Raw genomic sequence first — 27595 nt, 5'->3', positions numbered from 1 at the left:
AATACTGCGAGGGATGATTCAGCTCATTATTCTGAGTTAATATCAAGTGGAATTATCCATCGCGAAAGTATAGAATCGAAAATAATTTTAAAAAACTAAAAAAAATATGAATTTTGCGACGGAAAATTCCCCTTGATATTAACTTAGAATCATGGTCTGAATCATCCCTCTCAGTATTCGTTACGATGTCACTAACACCCTGTATACTCGTGTCAAAAGTGGCTGCAAGTTGTATTTTTATTACGTTTCTTTATATGCAGTGTGTGTATTTTGGTAAAAAAAAAACTAAAATGTTTTTATTATCAGAATTAATACAAAAAGAAAGAAGGCATATGTTTGAGGCGGGGCACAATATAAGTTTTACAAAATGAACCGAGGTAGGTAGTTAGGCACGTTAAACCGTTGGTCCCGGTTACTATTTACTGATGTAAGTGAGTAATTGTGACATGAGCCATGTCACCATGACACCAGGGTTGATGAGGCTGGTATTCCACCTCACAACCCACATGATAAGAAGAAGAACAGAGGTTCCCAAACTAGGCGGAGCCTGTATCTTGTGAAAGCGTGAACAATGGGATATAAGTCTTGTAAGACGCAAAATTTGCCAATAAAAATAATAAACACAGAAAACTTAAAATATAAATATAAAATTGTTGGTATGAGGTTATATACGTTGTGTGCGTAAGTGAGGGTGCTCTCATATTCTTTAGTGTACTTACACACAAAAAGTTGTACACATAAAGGCCTGCTATCTTAATTATTAATTTAGAATTAATTATTAGTGTACGGTCACGAGCATTAGTACGTATACACTTTGGTACCATGTCACATTAACTTTTTTGACAAATTGAACTGTAAGTCTCACTAAATGTCAAATATGTTAGTGCGACAGAGTCCTAAAGTTATATTGCTCATGACTGTACCGAGTGAGAGCCTTCAACATTCCTTTTATTACGGCCATACTTGGCCAATGCCATATGCCATTAATCATATCTAAAAAACACAAAAAAACAAATGAGAATTGACACAAAAGGTGGATTTATCTCTATAAGAAATCTCTTTCACTAAACGTTTATTTGTGAAAAAGAAAACGTAGCATATCGACGACTGGCATTTGTCAACAACAGAAACAGAATTCTATACGAATCCTCCGAAGCACAGATCGACTTAGACGATAACTAGGTAGGCACTAAGCTGTCTCCTGACCTAATTTTCCCGGCAAATAGTAAATACGCGAAAAACGTCCAAAAAAATCTCGAAACCTAAACAAAACGAGTCCCAAATTCTTATGCTGAAATCCAATCAACATACATCAGAACACACCGGGAACGTCAAAAATATAAAAGCCCACAAGTAGCGTAAAATCCTCCAAAAGTTTTATGAATAAACGCCGCATCGTTACAGATTGAACCAAAGAGAAATCAAATATTTTCTGAAAACATTCCGTAAATGTGTTCTTTGTTCCTGAGGGATCACAAGTTTCCCGTATATTCGTAAGGGACCAATTTCCGTTTGCGCCTCCTTTCAAAATCTTTACAATTTTGTATGTTTCACATTTCACCCCACATTCCGTAATATGTTTTTATAAGCTCTCAATACACACAGAGACCGCGAATACCGCGGTACCGCGAATGTGCGGGTTAGCAACAGCAATATACTAGCAACAGTTCGCTACACTTTTTAAAAACTGTCAAAACGTGAAAATGTGAAGTATAAAATAATGAGTTATGACCACGGAATACAAAACATCACAGAAGGAAAGCTAGAAGGAAAGAGAGGAAGGGGAAGACCAAGAATAGCTTATATGGAACAGATTAAAGAAAAGGTTAACGTCGTGTCTTATAGGGAAGTCAAGGAATTGGCCTTTGATAGACTGGAACGGAAAATGCTACACCGACAAGAGCGTGGCTCTTAAATTGATGATGATGACCACGGAATAGAAAAAAGAGGATGGAAAGGCCCTAACGCGCATTTTGAATGAGAACCGCTGTCGCAGGTTCTACTTTTACTATAACTACTGCCAACAGATAAGGCAATGTGTGTTTTTTTGCTATGCTACAATTTTATCAATACTTCTCGTAAGATACTGCATACAAAAGTATTTAGGTTAGCTTTCCTGTGATAAGAAGGGATCTCCTTGCATAATAGCCGGTAAATAAGTATTTATATTCTTCCCTGCAGGTTATAATGCACAAGGCGACCGTTTAATGTACTATCGCGGAGCTCTGTCTGTCGTAAAGTTTGCGGACGAGTGGAGTGCAAAGTTGAAGTATATATTTGCTCATACTTGTATGACGCGCACTTGGCCCTTCCAACCTCTTTCTTCCATGCCGTGGTTAGTCAAACCTCAAACTTCTTGTTACATACTGGCAATAAATGTTGTCTCATTATGACTTATTTCCGCACGGGAAAGTATTTTAATCCTGAGAACTGCAATTTCACATTAATATTCTTGACACCAACGCACAATAACAGCTTATTAACATTCCATTCGCGTTGACTACTTAACGAGTTTATTAAGATGTACAGTCACTTTCATTATCCGCTGTTCATAACTCAATTAACCCTAGTACGAATAAACGTGGTATAAGAATTTATACCAAGTAAAAGTATGTACCTACTTAAAATTTCTATACGCAATTCCCAATAGGTCAAATGTTAGAATAATTGCCACTTTTATGATCCGCTGTACTCAAGTGAGGGTGGTTAAAAAGGCCACATCGAATCAATTCATCTAAAAAAGCAACATTGCTTTTTGACAGATGTCGCCATTGCGCACTTACTTTTGTATGCGCAAATGTCAGATTGCAATATCGCTTTTTAGATGAATTTCTTCGACGTGGGCTTTTTAACCCCCCAGATGAACGGTATATCAAATTTTATCCCAAACCATCATCTACCGTTATTCCGTATTCACGGAGTCCGCTTAACTAACCTGAAAATTTGACAGGTCCGGTTTTTTTCAGAAACGAATATCTGACCTTTTAGGGAAAACAAGCCCAATAAAGGATAGGTCACATACCTCTGGCATTTCACGGGAACGTGGGATTATGTACCAAGTAAAAAATCTTATAACCTCTACACGAATATGAAAAAGAAAATAGAAATAAAAATACTCTTTATTTTCCTTTGAAAAGGGTACATTAATAGATGGATGTACATAAAAGTTCCTTCTTATTAAGTATTTGATATTGTTGCAAATTAGGTATTCTTACCTATGTCATGTCATGACAATAGTTATTCACTATTATATCATTTTCGTAGCCCGCATTTGTATAGATTGGCTTTACCAATACGACAACGCGCAGCCTTTCCTCATACTACTCATTGCTAATCTTTTTTTTTAATATAATTTAATCTAGCCTTTATTGCTACAATGCTAAGCAAAGAGCTCCCGTCTACCTCCTACTTACTCGGTTTTGAGGAAACTTCGACCTTGTCGTTGAGGTTCGCATCAAAATCAGCGGAATTCCAAGTCAGCAATTTTCTCCACCCACTAGATATTAAGCGCTTACTACAGAAATTATTACTACGATGGCCTCCTTGGTCCAGTAGTTAGCGGTGGGCTCCCAGGTTTGATTCCGGTGGGGACATACCACAAAAATCACTATGCGGTCTCTAGATTAGTTAGGACGTTACAGGCAGAAGATCCGCGCTTCGGAAGGCTCGTTAAGTTGTTGGTCCTGGACAATTTATGAACTTACTGATCATTTTCTTACATTCAGGGTCTTTTTCGGCTCATTAGTAAACCTGACACGAGGGTTGATGAGGTTAGTCATCCACCTCACAACTCACAGCCCACATTATGATCAATTTTAGCCGAACATGCCTTCAGACGTGACAGTAACAAACACTGACATATTGGATTAGTTTCGTGAACCAACGGCATCCCAAAGGTCAGTGGGTAGCATGGAGACAGGTGAACGAAGATTAAAAGTGACAGAAATGAAATAACACGGAAAGTTCCGAGGAAATAGGTAGCTTGCGACCACGGAATAGAATCTATTCCGTAGTGGTAGGTAGTGGGCTCTATTAACCGCATTCAGACACGTGGATGGCCCATTATGCGTGTAATATCTTGGCTATACTAGCCAACCTAGCTCCTTCCAGAAGCTCAGAATCCTCCTGGGGCGTCACAGGCTTCACGGAGCGACCTTGTTTGCTGTAGGATTTGTGCCCGTGGCACACCCCGGACACTTCATACAAACCATTTCGTTCACAGACACCACACATTGACATTATCGTACATACGCATCTGTGTGTATGACGTCTGACACCATACGATTCAAGTCCAAACTGTGTTCGAGGGGGGGTAAACCTAGCTCAGACGTTGGTGGGGAGCGGAGAGTTGCCGTTCTATACGTAGTATTATTCTTATTCTATGCCCGTGGTTACGACGAATATGAGATCAAGGAGGTAAGAGTTAACAGCCTTAGTGTTGATAACGGCCTTCGAGTGGTTCAGTGGTTGAGCGTTGGACTTTTGATGAGGAGGTCTCGGGTTCGAAACTCGGTGGGGACATACCACAGAAATCACTTTGTGTTCCCTAGCTTGGTTCGGACTTTGCAGGCTTATCACCCGATTTTCCGAAAAATGATCAAATCAAATCAAATATACTTTATTGCACAAAACTAAAATCCGTGATCCGTGCTTCAAAGGTCTCTTTAGTAGTCCTTCCCGGATACTATTTACATACAGGGTGTTAGTGACATCGTAAACCTATTAGGGATGATTCTGACCATTATTCCGAGTTGATATCAATTTTTATAATTGAAAATAATCAAAAAATAAAACAAAACAAGAACATGAATTTTGCGACAGAAAATTCCACTTGATATTAAATCAGAATTATGGCCTGAATCATTCCCGCCAGTATTTGTTACGGTGTCACTAACACCCTTAAGTAAGTTTAATATAGTCGTTACATGAGCCATGAGAAGATAACAAAGTAAGATCATAGTAAAAATACAAGGGTATCATAGACGAACTGTATTTGAACTGCAAGCGAGCTGCAAAATTGATTTTGCGCGACAGTTACATATCAAAACTGCAATCCGACTGGAATATAATGTGATTGTAATAGTGACTACTTGTGACCCTGTCTATCCCATAAGGGGTTACCATAGAGTATTTATGTACGTACGTAATCAGTATTCGTGTAGAACCAGCAAAGTTACGGTATTGAATTTCAATACATCAACAACTATGAATCGAGTTGATTTTACTCAGATAAAGTTTTAGCTAACAATGGTATTATTTTAATTAGTAACGCGGTAAAATAAATGGAATAATAGTATTTTATGCAATAGTTGTATAAGAAGGGTCAAAAAATGCGAGTGGCGTGAGTTGCGATGTGAGCCTTGGCGAACATCGCAATAAGAGACGCCACGAGCATTTTTTGACCTAGTTATACAACGTTGCATACAATACTTTTTCTACGACGACGTAATTTTAAATGAAACAAAAATTATACAAAGAAAAATTTTATTTATAAAAATTATTTTCCAACGCGCGGGAAAATGGCGGCAAATGTATACTTTTTTTTATAGTATATCTATGGCACCAAACAAAGTAAAGGTGCCAGTTTCCAGGTCAAAAAAAAAAAACAACAACAATGCTTTTTTGGCGACATTATAGTACAGTTACACTTTGTAAACAATGCTTTTATAGGCCATAGAGCGTACACTTTTTCAAAGAGTTTAATTATGTATGTACTTATATTAGACTTTTTGGTTATTTAAATGCCAGATTAAAGTAGAGGAGTAGAAAAATATTATTATTGTTTATTATTAAATGTTGTTTCCGATGAGCCGTGGTAGCCCAGTTGGTAGAACGCTTGCCTCTCACTTTGAGGTCGCAGGTTCGAATCCAACACAAGCCTAAAGCAATAATTATCAAATTTGTTGTCGAATTCATGTTTTGATCATAAATTATTACCACGTGCTCAGCGGTCAAGGAAAACATCATGAAGAAACCCAAATTCCCGAGAAATGCATTTTCGGAGATATGTGACCTAAACTGTATTGGGCTGGTTTTCCCTTCGCGGGTTGGAAGGTCAGACAGGCAGTCGCTTCTGTAAAAAACCGGACCTGTCAAATCTTCAGGTTAGGTAAGCGGAATCTATAGGTAATATAAATTATAAGTTTCACGACTGAGTGCTAACTGATGTTACATTATACTTTTCGTTGAGACAAACCCACGTCGGGTTTAGCAATGCTACTTAGCATACAAGGTATTTTTTTTTATTTTTAGATAAATAAAGGGTATAGCGAGGTAAGGAAGACGAAATGGCCCCCATGGCCCATGACGGAATTATCATTTGTACTGGTATTGGCACTCTAAAAGAATACGAAATGTAAGGTCGTTGACCCCTGACCTTGACCTGTCTTTGAGATATTCGAGAAAGTTCGTACGCGCGCCGAGTTTTTTCAATTTTTTTTTTCCGAAAAACTATAAAAGCTAGAAGGATGGAACCAATTGCGTATAATTAGGGATACTTTGAAAAATATTCTGTATTTTTTTCAGAGTTCTGGTGAAATGACAACTGTGCAAAATAATTAAACAAAATATAGATATATTTTTTTAGTACTGTTCTGTTATGTTTACCGCGCCAAAAAAAATATATAATACTCTTTGATTTATATACTTACACCACACAAAAACTGATCAAAATCAAAGAGGCGCTTCTTGAGTAATTATGAATTTACTTAGTGTGCGTACGGCTGGTAGGAACTAATTAAAGAGGTCGTTTTTAGATTAATTATTATAATTACATGTTAAACATAATTTCAATCATCATCATCACTATTTTCATTTATTACAACATTGATTGCATCATTTGAAAATATTTTCGACAGAATTTCAGCAGGACGTAAAATGCGAGATAGATATCTCTCATGAGCTAAATAATATAATTATTACACTTGCGACATATGAAAATCGACTTTCGAAAATCATATTCTGGGCAAAAGAAAACCCATTTATGCAAACCGTTTACAATCTGTACTACGAACGGGTTTATAGTTGATTTTGGTGGGCCACGATTTCGACGTAATAGAGTTTTAAGTTTAGCATCCTGTAACACTTTCTTCATAATAGTGGCATCATTTTCCGTACCATAAATTGGCCCCATTTAGGCCATCTTTTGCCCAGAATACGATTTTCGCAAGTCGATTTTCACATGTCGCAAGTGTAATAATTATATTATTTAGCTCATGAGAGATATCTATCTCGCATTTTACGTCCTGCTGAAATTCTGTCGAAAATATTTTCAAATGATGCAATCAATGTTGTAATAAATGAAAATAGTGATGATGATGATTGAAATTATGTTTAACATGTAATTATAATAATTAATCTAAAAACGACCTCTTTAATTAGTTCCTACCAGCCGTACGCACACTAAGTAAATTCATAATTACTCAAGAAGCGCCTCTTTGATTTTGATCAGTTTTTGTGTGGTGTAAGTATATAAATCAAAGAGTATTATATATTTTTTTTGGCGCGGTAAACATAACAGAACAGTACTAAAAAAATATATCTATATTTTGTTTAATTATTTTGCACAGTTGTCATTTCACCAGAACTCTGAAAAAAATACAGAATATTTTTCAAAGTATCCCTAATTATACGCAATTGGTTCCATCCTTCTAGCTTTTATAGTTTTTCGGAAAAAAAAAATTGAAAAAACTCGGCGCGCGTACGAACTTTCTCGAATATCTCAAAGACAGGTCAAGGTCAGGGGTCAACGACCTTACATTTCGTATTCTTTTAGAGTGCCAATACCAGTACAAATGATAATTCCGTCATGGGCCGTGGGGGCCATTTCGTCTTCCTTACCTCGCTATACCCTTTAAAAAAAACTCACCTAGTGCCCGTGACAGGTTGCCAGACGCCATCCTGTGCCGTCTGCGCAGGCGACGCTTGCTCTATCTCCATCGACGCGAACCTTTCTGTGCGGCCGCCTGCCCAGTTCTGTGAACAATATCCACTTTACAGACAAACTCCTAAATCTCTATATGTAGATCACATAACATAAGCACACGACTATATTCCAATTGGAATAGTCAGAGGTACAGTCATAAGCAATTTAACCTCGTAACGCCGAAGCATAATTACGATTTCGAAGTAATAAACGACGGTGGTACCTTGAAAAGGACCAAATTTTTGTAGTCGTAAAGGCCGAGCACTTCAGGTACAAATTTTAAAGTGTTAGAGTTATCCGATCGGGTTCAAATTAAGTGGAGACCTATGTAAGGATGAACAGAAGACATTTTTGAAAAAAATACGTTTTTTTTTTAGTTCTTCCAGAAGGACTCCCGGTGTGAGTCACTACTTTTAGTAAAATTTGAAAAATATTATTATTATAAAGGGTTATGTATTTTTTCATTAACATACATACCTATTTGTACGTCATAAATATGTGTATATACTTACATATTTAAATATAAAATAAGTAACGAGTTTTAGTTTTTATGATGTAGTTTGTGATTAGTCCCTCTGGAAGTACATTAGGTTTATATTATTAGGAAAAAAAATAATTCATGGTGTCAGTTTAGATCATCATTAGAAGGAAAAAGGAAATAAAATGAAGACGGTAGTTTTTTTTAATCATAAGATCACGTAAGCAAGTCAGTCTATATCGGTATGATTTAATCACATATAACAATTTAAAAAACTTTTTGAAAAATATCCGGACATGACACCTAAAGTCCCTTGCAAAGGACTAAAAAAGTTTGCTTTCATATTGCTAACGATATCGATACAAAATTGATAAAATAACTATGTCATGTTGTTGATTATTATCTTACCTGCGATTTCTGAAAATAATGTGTATGAAAAACTACGAAATTCGATTATTAACTTGATTTTTTTTTACCTCGTGGCCGTGTGCGCGCCATCTTTACCAATAAAATGACAAATTACGACAAATGATACATATTTCTTTTTTATTAAAGCCACGAAATTGAAATTGAATGAACTAGTTCATAGACAAAATACTTTTTTTCTCAATCGGCGCAAAGGTTTGAATTAAATTGACAGGCAAAGTTTTGGTCCTTTTAAAAGTACCTTCGTTGATTATTAGAACAAACTATTTCAAAACCTTCGGCCTTTATGACTACAATTATTTGGTCCTTCTCAGAGGACCTCAGGGCTTACGAGGATAATATACCCACTTTAGCACTCTGTCGCACTAACATATTTGACATTTAGTGAGACTTACAGTTCAATTTGTCAAAAAAGTTAATGTGACATGGTACCAAAGTGTATACATATTAATGCTCGTGACCGTACAACCATCGCAAGATGAACTAAGTACCCACACCTCACCGAGCTTTCTGATTTCTTTGTGTTTGTGTTGTTGATGTATTTGTAGATATCAACTAGCATTATCCCGTTTTTCACAGGGTCCGCTTACCTAACCTGAAGATTTGACAGGTCCGGTTTTTTACAAAAGCGACTGCCTGTCTAACCTTCCCACCTGTGAAGGTAAAACCATCCAATACAGGTAAGGGCACACCTGGTCGGTGGTCGGGTTTCCTCACGATGTTTTAGTTCATCGCTGAGCACGTGATAATCATCTACGATTCAAACATGAATTCGAAAACAAATTCGGCTACCATTGGTTTAGGCCTGTGCTGGATTCGTACCTGCAACCTCAAAGAGAGAGGCAAGCGTTTTACCAACTGGGTTACCACGGCTCATAAAGGAAGGCCAATAGCCTTATATTAGAGGGTATATAGTATGACTATGAAGGTCAACCTAAGTTACATGGATCATTATGTAGTGGTCGACATAGGACAGGGGTCAGACGCGATAAAATCAATGATGTTACTCCGTCCCAGGTTTACGTTGCATCTATAATAAATGACGAAGCCACCGGTCTGGACTAGTGAATCATTTAGATTCTGTTTAGAAAGCTCTTACCTCACTAGAAGCTTAAAAAGTGATTATTTTCAATAAGGATCAACAAATAACCATTATAAGTTAAAGTTTTGTTTTAGCTTTCGAGCGTGATCAGCGGAAAACAGTTTGGTGGTTCAATGATTGAGTATTGGGCTTACGATCCTGAGGTCCTGGGTTCGATTCCCGGATGGGACACGTGTAACAAAAAATCACCGTATGTCCCCAGTTTGGTGAAGAAATTGCAGGCTGGTATCGCCTGATTGTTCGAAAAAAAATTACTTAAGGTTAAAACTTGATACCAACTATGATAAAATCGCGTTCTTAAAAGTATGAATATACATAATAAACTCACGCCTATTTCCCACCGGGGTAAGCAGAGACTATAGAATTCCATTTGCTTTTAAAAAGTATGAAACAAGAAAATATTTCTCAATTTTTTTCGAATAGATAGTGTTGTTTAGGAGATAGCCGTGGTCGTATGCCGTGATAAGCAAATTCTTAGGCCAGATTGGCATAACATCATGACTAGCTCCTAAACATAAAAAGATTTCTCATCTCGAAGATTTCTACTGTACTGTTTGTTTTTCTTTTTTGCTGGAAAAGATTTCTACTAGAAATAAGCTGAACCGTCTTGTGTTTAGTCTAATTGTTTTATATCATGATCTGTGTACAATAAACAGTTAAATAAATAAATATTTATAAATAAACAACCTCAGTGGTTGAGCGCTGGGCTCACGATCCGAAGGTCCCGGATTCGATTTCCGATGGGGACATTGTCGAAATCACTTTGTGAGACTGTCCTTTGTTTGGTAAGGACTTTACAGGCTTGAATCACCTGATTGTCTGCAAAAATAAGTTGTTTCCTTGCTTCGGAGGGCATGTTAAGCCGTTTGTCCCGGCTATTGGCCGTAAAAACACCTCCACCAACCTACAGTGGAGCAGCGTGGTGGACTATGCTCCATACCCCCTCCGGTTGATTAAGGGGAGGCCTGCGCCCAGCAGTAGGACGTATATAGGCTGTTTATGTGAGTGTGTGTGTATATAAATATATGTCTAGAACGGATTTCATTTTCTACTTTGTATTTATTAACCAACGTGGCGTTCATTAAGGGGTGTTTGGCTCGTATGAGACGTGGATTATACTCTGCGGAGCGTGGCAGTGAGCGTGGGTCGACAATGCTTCGCCCGAGATCGAGTTAAGCCCGATTTTCAAATGTTATCGGCCCCGATTCCTGCAGACACCTCCTAATTTTATTTTAAGTTATACCCGTCATTTTCTTATCCGCCGAAAAGGAAAGGGACAGATGATTGTCAACAAGTTAATTTTAAAACGAATGAATACTCGTAACTCGGGCGAATAAAATAGGCATCTCGCTGGTATGCAATCCGTTTGATATGCAGTCTATTTAACTCTGTCGAGTTATTGGCCGATGGGAAATTTTTAGACGGTTGTTTTAGATTTCTGCTTAAATTTGACATGTGTTCCATAAATTTTATGCCCGTCGATTACCTGTCCCTTTCTTTTTCAGCGGATAAGAAAATGACGAGTATAACTTAAAATAAAATTAGCTGGCGTCTGCAGGAATTAGCACCATTATAAGTATTTATATTTTTTTTTTAAATAAGGCTCGCATTGTTCCACAATCTCACGCGATGGTAAGTGACGATGTGGTCTATGGTGGATCACGCCTATTCACTCTAGCCTTGAAGACTACCAGATTATAACGAGTTGGAAAAACAAACGACGGCAGACAGTTCCAATCCATTATTGTATATCCACAACATATAAGGATGAAAATATGCCCGCCTAGTTGTCCGTAGATGGAATCGAGTGGAATTAACTCGTAAGTTCCCGCGCACACTCACCGAAGTGTATCCTATAAAAGACCTATTATTTAATTTTCTGTTTTCCTCATTCTGTTTATAAAAAGACCTTTGAAAGTTTAGATGTGAACTTACCTTCTACTATTTAGAGCCTTAAAAAATTGACATAAGGAAAACACAGTGTTAGTTGAAAAATATTTAGTTCCAAAACATACATACATAGTATTTAAAATAAATTGGAATGAAATGAATCTACCGGGCTATCATGTATGCATATTAAAGTAGGTTTTCCTATTATGTTATTATGTTGTTTCCTATTGTGTATTATGTTAGGTTGGTTTGGACACGTAGAGCGGATGAAGGATAATAGGATTGCAAAAGCGGTATATAAAGCGAAAGTTGATGGTAGGGCTGGCAGAGGAAGACCGAGAAGGACTTACGATGACCAAATTGGAGATGTCCTTAGAAAAGGTTCAATACGATCTACTCTGAACCGGCGTGCGTGTATGAAGCGATTGATGAATGTGGAGGAAGCAAGAGAAGTGTGTCAGGATCGAAGCAAATGGAATTCTATAGTCTCTGCTTACCCCGGTGGGAAATAGGCGTGAGTTTATGTATGTATGTATGTTTTCCTATTAAGTAAGCAGCTATAGCTTTTAAATTTTGATTCAGCGTGGAATATTAAGTATATAACCCAGTTCAAGTCGAACTCATTATCTACCAGAATAACCAATAATCATTATCAATTAGTAAAAGTTGTTATCCAGCATTAGCTTCTGGTAACTACCAGATGTCTCTCTAACATGTTTTTTTAAAATATCGATTTGTTAGTGATTTATTAACAGGTAAAAACTGGGGGTGGGGGGAATTAGAACGGCTTCATTTCTTTTTCATTTATTCATTGATTTCATTAATCTAAAAAGCAATTTTGCAATTTGACATTTGTGCATATAAAAATAAGTGCGCATTGCAAACCTCTGTCGAATAGCAATATTGCTTTTTTAGATGAATTGCTTTGTGGCCTTTTTAACCCCCCTGAATGCAATTACACATCCCAGGCCACAGAGCTCATTTAAAAAAATAAATAATATCACGATAACCCACGGGTATGGGTATCTAGTCTACGTAGTACTTTATAATAATAGGATATTCGAATGTCACCAGAATATTAGCGGCGGTAATCAAGCGGAAAGCCAATGGCGTGCATCGAACGTTCGCTGGTTTTATTTCCTCGAATAATTTATTGCCGTCACGACGCATAGCTCGAGCTTGAGCGGGAGCTAATAGAAACGGAGTCTAGTTTCATCCCTTTTGATAGAAAGGATGAATGCGAGGAATTTTTATTCGTTGGCGAGGCTTATGGGCTGACGGCGGGACGCGACAACTTGGGTATGATCACATTGAGAACACTCGAGCGGAAAAAGGTAAGTACATTTAGATTTTTTTCATTGTGTTCGTACTAACACTTGTAATACTTAGTCCTAATAAGGTTTTAACGAAGAGCAAAAAGCACAAAGCCATGTTAAGCCGTTGCTTGATGTGATGCGTACTCATTACATTCATGAGCTATTTCAAGCGTCTTTGGCAGCTCAATAATAACCCTGATGTTCGGGTTGCTGAGGTCGGTAATGCATCTTACAAGCCACACGAGAGAAGAGAAAGAAAAGAAAAATATAGGTTGTTATAAAAAAAATCCTAGAAAATTTGGAAATTCGGGTAAAACTAAGACGTGCTTTTCCCATGACGTTTTTTGGTATGTGGGTGCTTGCGTCGATAACTAACTTTATTGAGGACAAGACAATCTCTGTCGTATAAAACCGTATCATGCGTATCTACAGTCACACATATGTACACCTTTACTAGTCTAGCCCTTTAGTAATGTAAACTTTTGCACCCAGAAGCGTTTACATTACTAAAGGTTTTAGGAAGGGTGGGAGAAGGAGAGTCATGGATGGGAGCGGCGTGTTCAAAAGCATAGTCTCGTATTGGACATCTCTTGGCAGCGGCGGCGGCGCAGAGAGCGGATAGTAGGTAAGTAGCGGCAGCCGCTCCTGCTGTCATCCAGTTTGCGGGCTGAATGTGAACAGACCTTTACCCCGGCCCGCCACAATGGTCGACTCAACCCAAATCGTGCCCAATCTCGCGCCAAGAGGAACCATCCCTTACTTTATATTCCAACCTTTTCCAAATTTATTAATCATAAACTCGGAGCGAAACATCCCAAAATAAATACAGACGCAACTGGGCCCAAATTGATGATAAGAAACCCTGAAACTGTAATTCTGTAAGTCTTCTGTTGCGGTTTATACAAAGATTAAACTGCTATTATAAGTTTTAATAGGCTAAGTATAAGAATATTGTTGAAATGTTCAATTATATGCTATCTGGATTCTGGATGTTGTTTTAATAGTTTAGCGACATAGACTGCGAGGAAATGCTTAAGCTATGCCTCTAGTTGGTTCGGATATTTCACACTCAACATTAAACCCAATAAAATAATATTGTAAATAATAAAATAATAATTGGGTGGTTTCCTAGGTCAAAGATAAATGATGAAATTCTCATTACTAAATAAAAACAGATCTAAAGGTGAATTTAATGGTCTATTTATTTAACTTATTTATAAATTAATTTTAATAAAGAAAAATGAAAATAATAATAAAGAAAAACGTGATACTTATTTTGTCACGTTTTTCACGTCATAACGTCACAGGTTGCTTATTTCATACAAATTCCATAATCATTTAGTGGTAATTTATTTTTATTAAAAAGTAACTTATTTGACTAGTTGAACTTAAATCGGACACTACCCTATTGTCATTACATAATCTTCATGAATACGAAGTGGAAGAATTACAAAATGCATAGATTTAATTTGTAATTGAGGATTTCTTTTTATTTATTTGGGAATGACACTTTCTTAGTTACCTATATTATTTTTGTTTAGATTTCTTCTTTTTTGTAAAACAAACCATTAAACGAATATAAAATACAAAGTGTTTCGCGACTAGAATATGACACGGAAGTAGAATATTAGATTATTCCCTAAAGAGATAAAGCCGATTGATGTATCGCTCTGTACATTGAAGAGGAAAATGTTGTATTAAAATAACACACCAACGCTAAGTAGGTAATATTAAGACTTCGCATTCTGGAATATATTATGGGGTTTTTCCATGTTTTTTTTTTCTCAGGATATTTGACAAACACAAGTTAGCTATGTACCTCGTCGTCTTCAGTGTTATTTCGTTTTCGCAGGGCCCGCTTACCTAATCTGAAGATTTGACAGGTCCGGTTTTTTACAGAAGCGACACCTATCTCACCTACGCGTCAAATCAGCTACCTACCTAAAATTTTACAGACAGTTTGACTATTATTAAAATGGAGAAACGGGCGATCCGTGGGTGAGATGTTATTGTAATTTTCGGGTTTGTATGTGTCTATACGTAGGGTGGTATTAATAAACTAATCTCAGCTTAGAGACTGCACTCAGGATCATGTCAATGTGACAGTTCTTAATAAAAATAGGGACTTGAGCACCCGTAGAAATGAAATCTCAACAAAAAAATACGAAATTATACCTCCTCATAAAAAAGGTATTAACACGTTCACCTATTAACCTAGATAAATTACCAACCAAGTAAGAGATTTCATTAAAGAAATCCCATTCGTGTGCTAACACTTAAACCACTAAATTAAGATGCGCTATCTCGAAACAGATCACTTTCGAACGATTCCAACACAAAATATCATAGTTTTCGTGCATTTAGGAATAGATTCACCGTCACAAAATTTAAAAAAGAAAACACTGAAGGGTTTTTTATCTACGCAATTCCAAACTTCAAAGAATCATAATGAGTAAGATAAAGTGTCATAAAACACCTTCAACTTTAAAGCTTAAAGCAAAGGTCGTGACCTATTTAATAATGATAACATTAATGCGTGACAGTAATTTTTTAATTGCGGAAGTCGTTAACAACTTTAAATGCAAAAAGGAAAAATATTTAAACTGACGTCATTAAACCTGAAACAGAAAATGCTCGTATTATCTGTCAAAGGATCTTTGCGTCCTTGTAATGATCCGGATTTCAAAAACATACTTGCATAAACTAACGCCCGTGATCCCTAATAGGGTGAGTAGAGTTACGAGTAAAATTAAGGTGTTCTATAATTTGTCAGTAACTGTCGCACTTTAAATCGCCGGCTTCTCAATGCCAGTTCCATCCCCGATCCAGAAATCAGAATCATTTATTCAACGTAATTATCATGGATAAACTTGTTGAAGGTAAATGTAACATTTTTGAATTTACGTCATTCCGCAAGGTGTTATGGCTGAGGAGAAGAAATGACAAGAAACTGCTAGAAAAACAAATCAAAACATCATCATCATCAGCTCGCATCATTTCACCACTGTTATAGGTCTCTTCCATTTAGCACCATCCTTTCCAGTCCTGCATTAACCACGCTTTTAATCAAGTAAAATAACAAAATTTAAACCGGCGAAAATACAGAGTCATTCGTTTACTTCAATATCTAATTCCCGAAGCTATGGCCTTGTGAATTGGTCAGTACAAATTATTGTGGTCCAAACAAACTTGTTGAAAAATTACACATTAAACAACTGTACCGCTATTCGAAGCCTATATTATTTGAGAGTGGCAACATCAGTCCCTGTTACGCATCCCTTTGTCTCTCTCTCTCTCCCCTCCACCTGGCAGTGTACTCGAGAGTGTTGAGAGTTCAGGAGCTTCATTGGCGATTTGTTTTTCGCACTGAAAGGTCGTAAAAGAACTCCGAGGTGAGTGCTGTTAACTTCATATTCTAATAATTTAACAATTATTCCTAACGGTTTTCCGTTCGAAAAAAAAAAAGGAATAACAGCTATTTTGTCCCTAAAGTTTTTTGATTTGGTGTTTTTTTTTTCTTGCTAGATGGATAGTGATAGCTCATCCTTCTCCAGTTCGAAGTCGGAAACAGAGGCAGTTGCAGATGCTGGTAGGAAAAGGGTTTCCTCTAAAACAAAAAGATACGGTAAGCGTCGTCGCCTAGATGACTCTAATACTGTTATTAATTCACTGGCGCAACAAGTAAGTGGTATTCAAAACTTTTTGTCGCAATTTGTTGGTCAAAATCAAAATAATAACGGTAATGAAAGTGACGTGTCTCTTAATGTAAGTGGAGAATTATATGAAGATGGACCTTCACAATCCCCACGTGATTTTACTATTTCGGTAAACACGGTTTTAAAAGAACCCGCGGTTCTTAAATCTGATTCTGCAAGTTTGGATTTATTGAACTCTATTCAACATTTCGACTCTGATTCTTGGTCAGACGTACGTTACTCTGATGTGCAGAAAAAATATTGTTCTACCCCCGGGTTTACAGATCTCCATTGCAATGATGAGCTCAAACCGTACGATAGATTCTCTAACCTGTCACTTACAGAAAAGGGATTTGCTGCCATCACACAGGGTTTGTTAAAACAGCATAAAGCAGCAGAGGATGGTTTTAAAGTGCTACTTACATGGCTCAGAACCTCTGACTTGGTAGATATAAACTCTGTGGAGTCAAAGATTACGGAGATTTTCTCACAAGGGGATTTCCAAAAAATTTCTAATGATGTTTTACAAATGGCGTGTGGTCATAGGGCTGATTTGGTTCAGCAACGCCGAGACGCAATATTGCGGTCGGTTAAAGATAAGTTCGTAAGAACGAGCATTCGTAAAATACCGCCAACTTGCGAAAATCTTTTTAAATCTGAAACATTGTCTTTAGTTATAGAAAAATATGGAGGTGTAAATAAGGTGTTTTGGCCTGTTAAATCGCAGAACAGTGGTTCTAAATCATATTCAGCTGCGCAAGCTGGTCAGAAAGTACCCAAATCGGGCAAGTTACCTGCGCAAGGTATACTAAACTACTCGGCTCCTACGGGGATTCGCAATATGGCCCCAGGACATGGAGCGCCGTTTTATAATTTTATGCCTTCGCAAGGCATGTACCCTTTTCCCGGCCAATCGTTTTTACCCAATTTTATCAGGTTTCCCGCGCCAGGGCCTAATTTTCGGGCAAGAGCCCCAGGGACGCATAACACTACCATTAGAGATACCAAGCAGGGCCCTTGCCGTAGGGCCCAAACTGGCCGAAAAAACTGACTTAACCTTTCAAGCTGGGCGGCTTCAAAACTTTTATTGCGCTTGGAAAAACTTAAATGCTCCTTCCACAATTTTAAAAATTATTTCAGAAGGGTACCGCATACCCTTTTACAAGAAACCCCCTCTTTACATGCCAAGCATGGAAACAAGCATGCAAACACGCTATTCAGAGGAGATGGAGGCACATATTCAAGAAATGAAGGATATGCGAATACTGGAAAGTGCACAACTGTCGCCCAGTTTCATTTCCAACATGTTCCTTATAACAAAAGACGACGGTACCTACCGTCCTATTTTCAATTTGAAAAATCTAAACGAGTATGTCTATCTCAGCAAGTTCAGGTTAATCAACCACCACAGAATACCCACTTTTTTACAACCCAACGATTGGTTAGTAAAAATAGACCTCTCGAACGCGTATTTCCACCTGCCGATTGCGCCCAGTCACAGGCCATTCCTGCGGCTAATATACAACAAGGAGCTCTTGCAGATGACATGCTTGCCTTTTGGTCTAGCTTCGGCACCAAAGATCTTTGCAACCTTCACCAACTGGGTCACGCAAACGCTGAGGAGTCGGGGCATTCGAGCCTTGATTTATCTGGACGATTTCCTGCTGGCCAATCAGGATCGAATAGTCCTTCAATCACAGGTAAGAACGGCAATTCATTTACTAGAATCCTTAGGCTGGCAAATAAATCACAAGAAGTCAATCCTAGAACCCCAAAATCGTATACAGTACTTGGGGATAATATGGGACACGTTCACAAACACAAAGACCTTACCATATCAAAAGCAAAGTTCTGTAAAGCAAAAGCTCATTCGGGTATTGGCCCGAAAAAAGTGCAATTTAAGGGAATTACAAAGTCTAATAGGAAGTCTCAACTTTGCGAGTCTGGTAGTCCCACATGGGCGACTTCATTTCAGGGAGTTGCTCGAGCACTGCCATACCCTATTGAACAAAGACCCGCTCACATGCTTCCCAATATCCGAGAATGCAATGTTGAACATAACGTGGTGGCTAAAACACTATTCAAAGAATTCGATCTTGCATCCCCCGGCAGTCGAGCACTACCTATCAACAGATGCTTCAGGTTCGGGGTGGGGAGCTCAATTGGACAACAAAAGATTAAGCGGCCAGTGGAGTCCACAAGAGCTAAAGCTCCACTCGAATCAGAGAGAGATGCTGGCCATTCTAAAAGTGCTCCAGGAACACTGTCATCTTCTCGCGAAAACCTCTGTATCAATTCAGTCGGACAACAGGACTGCGCTCTCCTACCTCCGCAATCAGGGAGGAACCCGCTCGAAACCATTAATGAGGTTGACTTACCAAATCTACCACATTTTGACAAAACACAATATTCATCTTTCACTGCACCACCTGCCGGGCAGGTACAATATAGAAGCAGACCACCTATCTCGCGATTCGCATCCTCATCACCCCGAGTGGCACTTGCTTCCAGACTTGACCGAGAAGGTCTTCATGAAGTTGGGAGTGCCGACTATAGATCTATTTGCATCCCATCGTGCCCATGTTGTGCCCAAATACGTGTCCCTAGACGCGACGGATCACAAGGCCTTGTTTGTCGATGCGTTCTCGAGACAATGGCATTACAGTCTGGCGTGGGTGTTCCCACCCCCCTTTCTTATCCCCAAAGTTCTATCTCATCTGAACAACTCGACAGGGTTCTTTCTGTTAGTGGTGCCCCGTTGGGAAAAAGCATTTTGGCGCCCCGACTTGAGGAAACGGACAGTGGCCCCCCAATTCACAGTCCGCAACCTGCAGAAAGTTTTGATAGACACAAGGACCCACCGTCCTCCCCCCAGGGTACAAGAGCTGACCTTAGAAATATGGAAATGTGGGGGTGGGATCAGGCTTTGAAAGGCTGGAATCCTGATCAAGTTAAACTTCTTTTGTCTAGTTGGCGAAATTCCACAAAAAAGACTTATTTGCCAGCTTGAAAAAGGGGGTGTAATTGGGCTAAGAATAATGGGGTACCATTTCGACGTCTCACGGGATCGGGCTTAGCTAGGTTTTTATCCGATCTATGCCAAAAAGAAAATCTATCGTACAACAGTATTTTGCTTCATAAGTCCGTTGTAGCTACTCTTTGTGATCCGAATAGTTCAACCAATTTAAGTTCACACCCAATGGTTTCACGAATACTCAAAGCAATTTCTATTCAAAAACCTAAACAACCCAAACCTCCTATTTGGGATGTAGATAGGTTATCTTCTTGGCTGGCAAATAACTTTAGTCTAGAAAATACGCTTTATGTATGTTCACAGAGAACTGCATGCATTCTTCTTCTTTGTTCTGGTCGAAGGGTACATGATCTGACATTATTGTTGATAGATCCAAATTATTGTTCTATTGTTAATGATTACATAATATTTTGGCCCCTTTATGGATCTAAAACTGATTGTTTTGAGTATAGGCAGTCAGGCTGGCGCTTACTAAGTCATCCTGACAACAACGCACTTAATCCGGTCTATTGGGTTAAAACTTTATTAAGGTTGTCGCAATCGAGAAGAGACACATGTAAAATAAATAATTTATTTTTGACAGTTCGTGGAGAGCCCAGACGCTTCGCGTACAGTTATCGCAAATTGGGTGAAGAGTCTCATGAAGAACGCCGGGATCGAAGCATCTGCAGGCAGTACACGGTCGGCGGTCGCGTCCAAAGACTGGTTACTTAATTTTCCACTAGATGACATTTTGGCCCGCGGCAACTGGAGAACAGGAAATACTTTTTCACGATTCTATAGACGGGAAATCAGGTCAGAACCTTCAGCTGCTCCATCAGCTGTTTCTAGATTATTTCAACCTATTTGATCACCTTTTTTTTCAATTTAGTTTTTAATTTATTACTTACTTATTCATTCATACAAATGCCTTGTTATTTTTCTGTTCATAATTACGAGTCGCAATAACTTTCATTGGATACCTACACTGTTATATGATGTTTATGATGATTTTCTGGAAATTTAGCTCTAGTTGCCTTATTGCTTTTGTATTCTGTTTTTGAGAGATAGATACATAAGGTGTTTACCTAATCGAATATGCGTTGTGATTATTTTTTCTATATGTTAATAATAATGTTCTTTGCTTATAGTCAAATGAGGAAAAAGTTGTGTTTAGACTGTGTTTTTATTTAGTGAAATAAAATGAACATTTACCCACCTTGTTTTATATTTTTTCTTATTCCTGCCTACCTACATAATTATCTTACACAAACCAGCTTAACATAAGTACTACTTACTTGTTTATTCATACACAGTACATTATAATGGATCATTCCTATTTTCATAGTTCACATCTATCACATTGGCGACCCTCCACCAGGCGATACTAGACACGTCTCAAATAATATAGGCTTCGAATAGCGGTACAGTTGTTTAATGACAGCGTTTTACCTACCAATAAAACGCTTATTAAACATACTTACCATATTCGAAGCCTAGCTTTTATTTCTGCGTGGTGCATAAATAAATAAATTCTTAATTATTTATGTTTGAGACGCAATGAAGCTCCTGAACTCTCAACACTCTCGAGTACACTGCCAGGTGGAGGGGAGAGAGAGAGACAAAGGGATGCGTAACAGGGACTGATATATACATGACCAATCAGGGGAAAGCAGTGTTGCCACTCTCAAATAATATAGGCTTCGAATATGGTAAGTATGTTTAATAAGCGTTTTATTGGTAGGTAAAACGCTGTCATTCAATTAAATTATTAGGTCAGCAATTTTACAAAATAGGTAGGTCTGTTGTCAAATTACTTCCCCAGTCTAGTATAGGCTCTTAGCTCTTTAGGCTCTTAGCTTCTACAAATATTTTCCTATCCCTTTGTGAGGTCCCATTATAATATTGTTTTTGTAAGGCAATGGAGAATTTGCTTACTACAAACAACTTCAATGATGCTAATTAATTTTCCTTCGATTCACATTAGTAATTCCAGTATAATAGTATTATTGAACTTAGTCGTATCAGTGGTAACGAATTGAAATTATCTACAAACGGCGATGCTTCAACGTTAGTACCAGGTAGGTACAATCAAAGAGCAAAAGTGAAATTATTAAATTTAAGTAAATTAAAAATAAAGCAAACTTAAACTATTTGTAAACAGTGGTGAAATTATGAACCATTAGTTGTCATAATTATTACGTTTTTGTAGGTGTTTTTGGTCTATTACAGAAACGACATGTAACCAGGAAGTGCATCTTAAGTGCAACCAGTTAATTTAAGCCTTTGGCGGCTCAATAGTAACCCTGACACCAGGATTGACGAGGTTGGTAATTCACCTCACAACCCACACGATGGAAGAAGAGAAATTGGCCTTTATAATAATGTTGAATAAATAAATAATAATAATAACATAAAACAGCCTATATACGTCCCACTCATGGACACAGGCCTCCCCTCGATCAAATCCGAAGCACAGAATCATCTTACTTTTTCGGACGATCACGTGAAGTCCTTACCAAACAAAGGACCGTTTCACAAAGTGATTTCGACGATGAAATGAAATGAATTTTGAATAATGAAGAAAACGATGGCATGAAGAAAATAAATATTTGATTTTGATTCTCGACAGTTGTCCACCGAAGTTGAGAAGAGAACGTCACAGAATAACCTACTGGGAGCTAAAATGGTCACATCGAAACAATTCATCTAAGAAAGCAATATTGCTATTTGACATTTGTTTGCATTGCGCACTAACTTTTGAGGAGCTCGGTGGCGCAGCGGTTGAGGCGCTCGGTCTGCGAATGTTGAAGTAAAGCCACTTTCGCAAAGGCCGGTCATTGGATGGGTAACCACAAAAAAAAAGTTTTCATCTCGAGCTCCTCCGTGCTTCGGAAGGCATTTTAAGCCGTTGGTCCCGGCTGCATTAGCAGTCGTTAATAACCATCAATCCGCACTGGGCCCGATCTCCCTACCCATCCATGGGGAAGGCCCGTGCCCCAGCAGTGGGGACGTTAATGGGCTGATGATGATGCGCACTTACTTTTATGTGCGTAAATGTCAAATTGCAGTATTGCTTTATTAGATGAATTGCTTCGATGTGGCCATTTTAACCTCCCAGATCACGCTTGACTGGGTTACTTTTTTGTACGCTTGTTACATGTTGTTGTTGTATTATACTTACATTCAAATTAACTGAATCCATGTTTCCTGGCTTAATGTCACATCATCATGTATTATCACACAATAGCAGGCTTCCTGCGATAGTTGCAATTAAATTATAATGCGATTGCCGCTTTGCATAAGTTTTATTTATTTAACAGTTTATTGTGCACGCAATAGGATTTATAAAAAAACAATTAGCCTAACACAAGACAGATGAACTTATGAAGTAAGACGATCCGTGCCGTTGGTTCCGGTTACTACTTACTGATGTAAGTACGTAGTCGTTACATAGGTAAGTCATGTCAGGGGCCTTTGGTAACCCTGACACTAGGGTTGATGAGGTTGGTAATTCACCTCACAACCCACACGATAGAAGACAAGACAGATAAACGGTTCCGCTTATTTCTAATAGAAATCTCTTCCAGCAGACCGGGAAAAAGATACTTAAAAAGTAAGAGAGGGTAGATAGGCGTATACATCACTAACAAGTTAAATAAAAAGAGATAAGAAATAGCAAAAACACATACAACATACATACTTTTTATACGTATTAAATGGTTTTACTCGAATTTGAATTTCTTTGTACACATCCAAAGTACACATACATACATACATACTTGTTTGTATTACATATTTGTCTGTGGGAGTACGCACAAGAAATGTACAATCAAAGAGCAAAAGTGCAGTCACTGAGCCAAGCGAATTATTTGTAAACAGAAGTGAAATTATAAAATTTATGTTTTTGTTGGTGTTTTTGGTCTATTATAGAAAAAACATGTAACCGGTGGATGTCTTAAGTGCAACCAGTTAATTTATTACTTTGCAAGAAGTTGATTGGACTTTTGCACCTTATCATACTTCCGACATAGCGTGACTACATTTTTTGTCTACGTAATTATGCTGTTCAGAGAGCGAATAAAACACAGAACACGTTCATCTGCTTGTCTTGTTAAATCCAACAGAGGGATTGTGTCCTTTATAACATGATGGACAGTTGTTATAGGCGATAGACACGATCCCTTGTCACTATCAGGTTCGTTTTAGCGTATCAATACTGACTGCAAGTTGTTTTCTGATTGCTTGTGGCTCTGCCCATACATATATATGTTTGACGTGAGTTGTTATAGATTTGTTTCGGCTAACACCACCACCTTACGATCATTTCGACGAACACCCGTTTTATTTTTCTTGTAATTGTTTTGTGAAAATTTTAAATGATGTCACTGGATTGTTTTTGTGTGTGGCGTGATTTTATAATAAAATATTTATATTCTATTCTAACATTCTTATCGTTACCATAAGCAATAAAAAGTCTCGCCTTGACATTAGCGTCTTCAACAAAACCATAGCGTATCAGCATTGTTGTTACGTATATCGATAGGCGTAAATTCCTTACCGATAAGCGAATCTGTATCTATTATCCGTCGTAATAAGACGCTCATAATTTCATGGGATAAGCGCCCGATTTTTCCAATAGTCGTTGAGCGCTGAAACGATAAACTTTTGGGCCGCAAAAGTCGATTTTTTCCGCAGTTCGGCAACAGACCTCGCCAATGGCACTTTGTATCTGTCTTTTGTTTCGTTCAGTTTTGTTCTATCTGTTCCTTCGTACGGTCCATTGCTTACGAACTAACATGTTTTATGTATTGGCTAACGTTTGGCTGGCACACAATTTATGTGAAAATCTTTATATGATCTTTATTGAACTTAACAACTACTTAGTTACATTACAAACATGAAATGGACGTTAACAAGGGAGAACTAATCTCTAACACAGCCAACACAGAGGTAGTAGAAGTAGGACCTCGATACCGACCCCGCCGGCATGGTCGACGATTTCTCTCATTCAGCGCTTATCGCTATCGACCCTCTTGGGTCGATTAATTCTTTCAAATGTTTTTCCTCTCAGACGGCGCCCTGAGCCGAGGTTCGCGCCCAACTCACCCTCAGGCCTGTTGTCTTAAACGTTGTACCGGGTGAGAGCCTTCAGCGCTCCCCATTTGTCCGGCCAAGTAGTTAATGCCATCTGCGGCAAATCTACAATCAGTCACGTCAAAATAAAATAAAATAAAATAAAAGGCGAGAGAACAATAAAGGCTCAATATGGGAAATACATAGGTAGGTATTTTTTAACTAAAGACTGTATAATGATTCCCACGTTGGGAACCAGATGTCCAAGCATGGACGATGAGGGGCCTGAGGAGGCCCGCGGACAATACGCAAGTTGATCGACGTCGGCCCCCACCAAGGGTCATTCGCTAGATCCCGTTTGTCTTAGAAACCACACGTCATACATATTTTTGTAAATTTAAAAATAATAAAGTAGGTATATATGCTAGGTTATGTATATAGGTTAGGTATATATTATATTTGTAAGTATGTTATATATTTATTTGCATGTATTTGTTGTTAAGTTGTATGCATAGTTTGTACCCGCAATCTTTCAATTTTTTTTTTTTTTTTACCTTTTTCCTCACCTTATGGTTGTCTGGAAGAAATCGCTTTAAGCGATAAGGCCGCCATTTGCCATGTACTTAGTTAAGAGACTTTTTTGTAATTATTTCTTTTTATTTTGGTGCAATAAAGTGTATTTGTATTGTATTGTATTGTAAAGTAATAAGTATATTGAAGCTTAAGAATTGTTTTCTTTCCAACACGGAGCCTGTACAACGTTTCAGGTTACGTTCCCCAAAAACAAAACTTACTGTATGGATAACAGACATTATTACTATGTTTGTCATTTCCATATTATTATTATAATTAATAGCCCTCCAAGTCCCACTGTAGGGCAAAGGCCTCTCTTCCCTATATGCATCTTTTATCTTTGTTTTTGGGTATAAATGATGACCCTTGTTATTACACCCAGGCAAAACACACCTTCCACTCATTATTATTCTGATCACAATAATCAGGAACAATATTCCAAAGTCGTACTAGGACTAGGAGGGAATGTTTGTTTTTTTTATTCAACGAAAAATGGATTTAAAGTATTTTTCTCGTTCTGTACGGTCACGAGCATAAATATGTATACACTTTGGTACCATGTCACATTACCTTTTTTGTCAAATTGAACTGGAAGTCTCATTAAATTTCAAATATGTTAGTGCGACAGAGTCCTAAAGTGGGTACATTATATTGCTCATGACTGTACAGAGACAGCTTCCGATTAGTAGTCCTAGGGGCTTAAAATTGCCACATCGAAGCAATTCATCTAAGAAAGCAATATTGCTATTTGACATTTGATTGCATTGCGCACTTACTTTTATATGCGCAAATGTCAAATTGCAATATTGCTTTCTTAGATGAATTAAAACCCCCGAAACCGTAGGTATTTGCGTCTGCCCGTTTGTCTGTCAGAGGGTCTCAAAGGTCAAATATTTGCCCCACTGATGTTTCTAATTTTAAATGATTTAAAAAATTTACCTTTATAAAAGAATAAATCATCAAAATCGGACCTGTCCCTGACCAATTAGAAGTTAGTTAGGAAGGCTTTATTGACTCCACTAGTTGGACAAAATCTTTGATTGCTATACGCAAGGGTCACCAAATTGACACGGCGAGTAATTAATTGTCATGTTTATAGTCAGCAAACAAATATAACTACTCTCTTGACTATCGTGGCTCTTGAGTTGCTTATTATTAGGTATTTTGTGTGTACTATTTACATAGGTGTATTATTTGTATGTATGTATATTATGTATTTCTTATTTTAGTATATTTATTTATTATCGTGCACGTATTTATTGGTAAGTTGTGGTTAGTTTCCACCCGCAATCTTTTAACTTTTACATTATTTCCTCGTCTTGTCTGGAAGAAATCGCTTTAAGCGATAACACCGCCATTTGCCGTGTACCTAGTTAAGTCGTTTCGTAACATTTTATTTAGGTGCTATAAAGTATATTTGTATTCGTAACTACTAGATCTGCACCTGTAGAGATAAGCCCCCTATTCCCAGTAGTCTTACCAGTTGAAATACTGGGAATTTCACACATCCCTGATTTTAACGCGTTAAAAACCCGGTATTATGTGTTTTAATAATAACCTCGTATACTTCAAACAATATCTATATTCCAATTTTATACATATTAGGAAGAAACAAAATCGGAAGTACGTAATAAATAATACACGATGAATCGTGGAATTATCTTTAGATAGCGAATATGCAAATATTTATATTATATATTACGTTTTGCAAGCGGCAGGCTTGTAACCGCCGCCGGACACGTGTTGCGGTCGTCATGCTATTATTAATTAAAAAAACTAGATAAATATAGCCTTGTCCAACGTCTAATACTGAGAGTTCTATGTACAGCATCAATATGCATACATTTTGAGACCATGTCACATGTTTTTAACAAATTGCACTGTAAGTTCCCTAAATGCCAAATATGTTAGTGCGACAGAGTCCTAAAGTGGGTACATTATATTCCTCATGACTGTACAAATGATTATAGAAGGTAAGTAACACTAATAACCCCTAATGGGGTGGGCAGGCCCATAAGTAATCAAAGAAAACTTGCAGCCACTATTGATACGTTCTAAGATGGATCCGATGAACCTTATGGCGACAAGAGATCAGCTTAATA

The 27595-nt window shown here is 37.8% G+C and overlaps 1 protein-coding gene across 1 annotated transcript in view; it reads right to left on the bottom strand.

The window, feature by feature from the left end:
- Positions 1–27595, bottom strand: part of LOC126368920 (uncharacterized) — an 88435-nt gene that overhangs the window by 59172 nt on the left and 1668 nt on the right. Inside the window, exon 2 of the mRNA XM_050013164.1 lies at positions 7868–7974. Coding sequence (XP_049869121.1) covers positions 7868–7974 — 107 coding nt within the window. The remainder of the gene's footprint in view (positions 1–7867; positions 7975–27595) is intronic.

This window comes from Pectinophora gossypiella, chromosome 8 (genome assembly GCF_024362695.1).
Source record: "Pectinophora gossypiella chromosome 8, ilPecGoss1.1, whole genome shotgun sequence".
NCBI lineage: Eukaryota > Metazoa > Arthropoda > Insecta > Lepidoptera > Gelechiidae > Pectinophora > Pectinophora gossypiella.
This window is presented reverse-complemented; position numbering and strand designations above follow the sequence as displayed.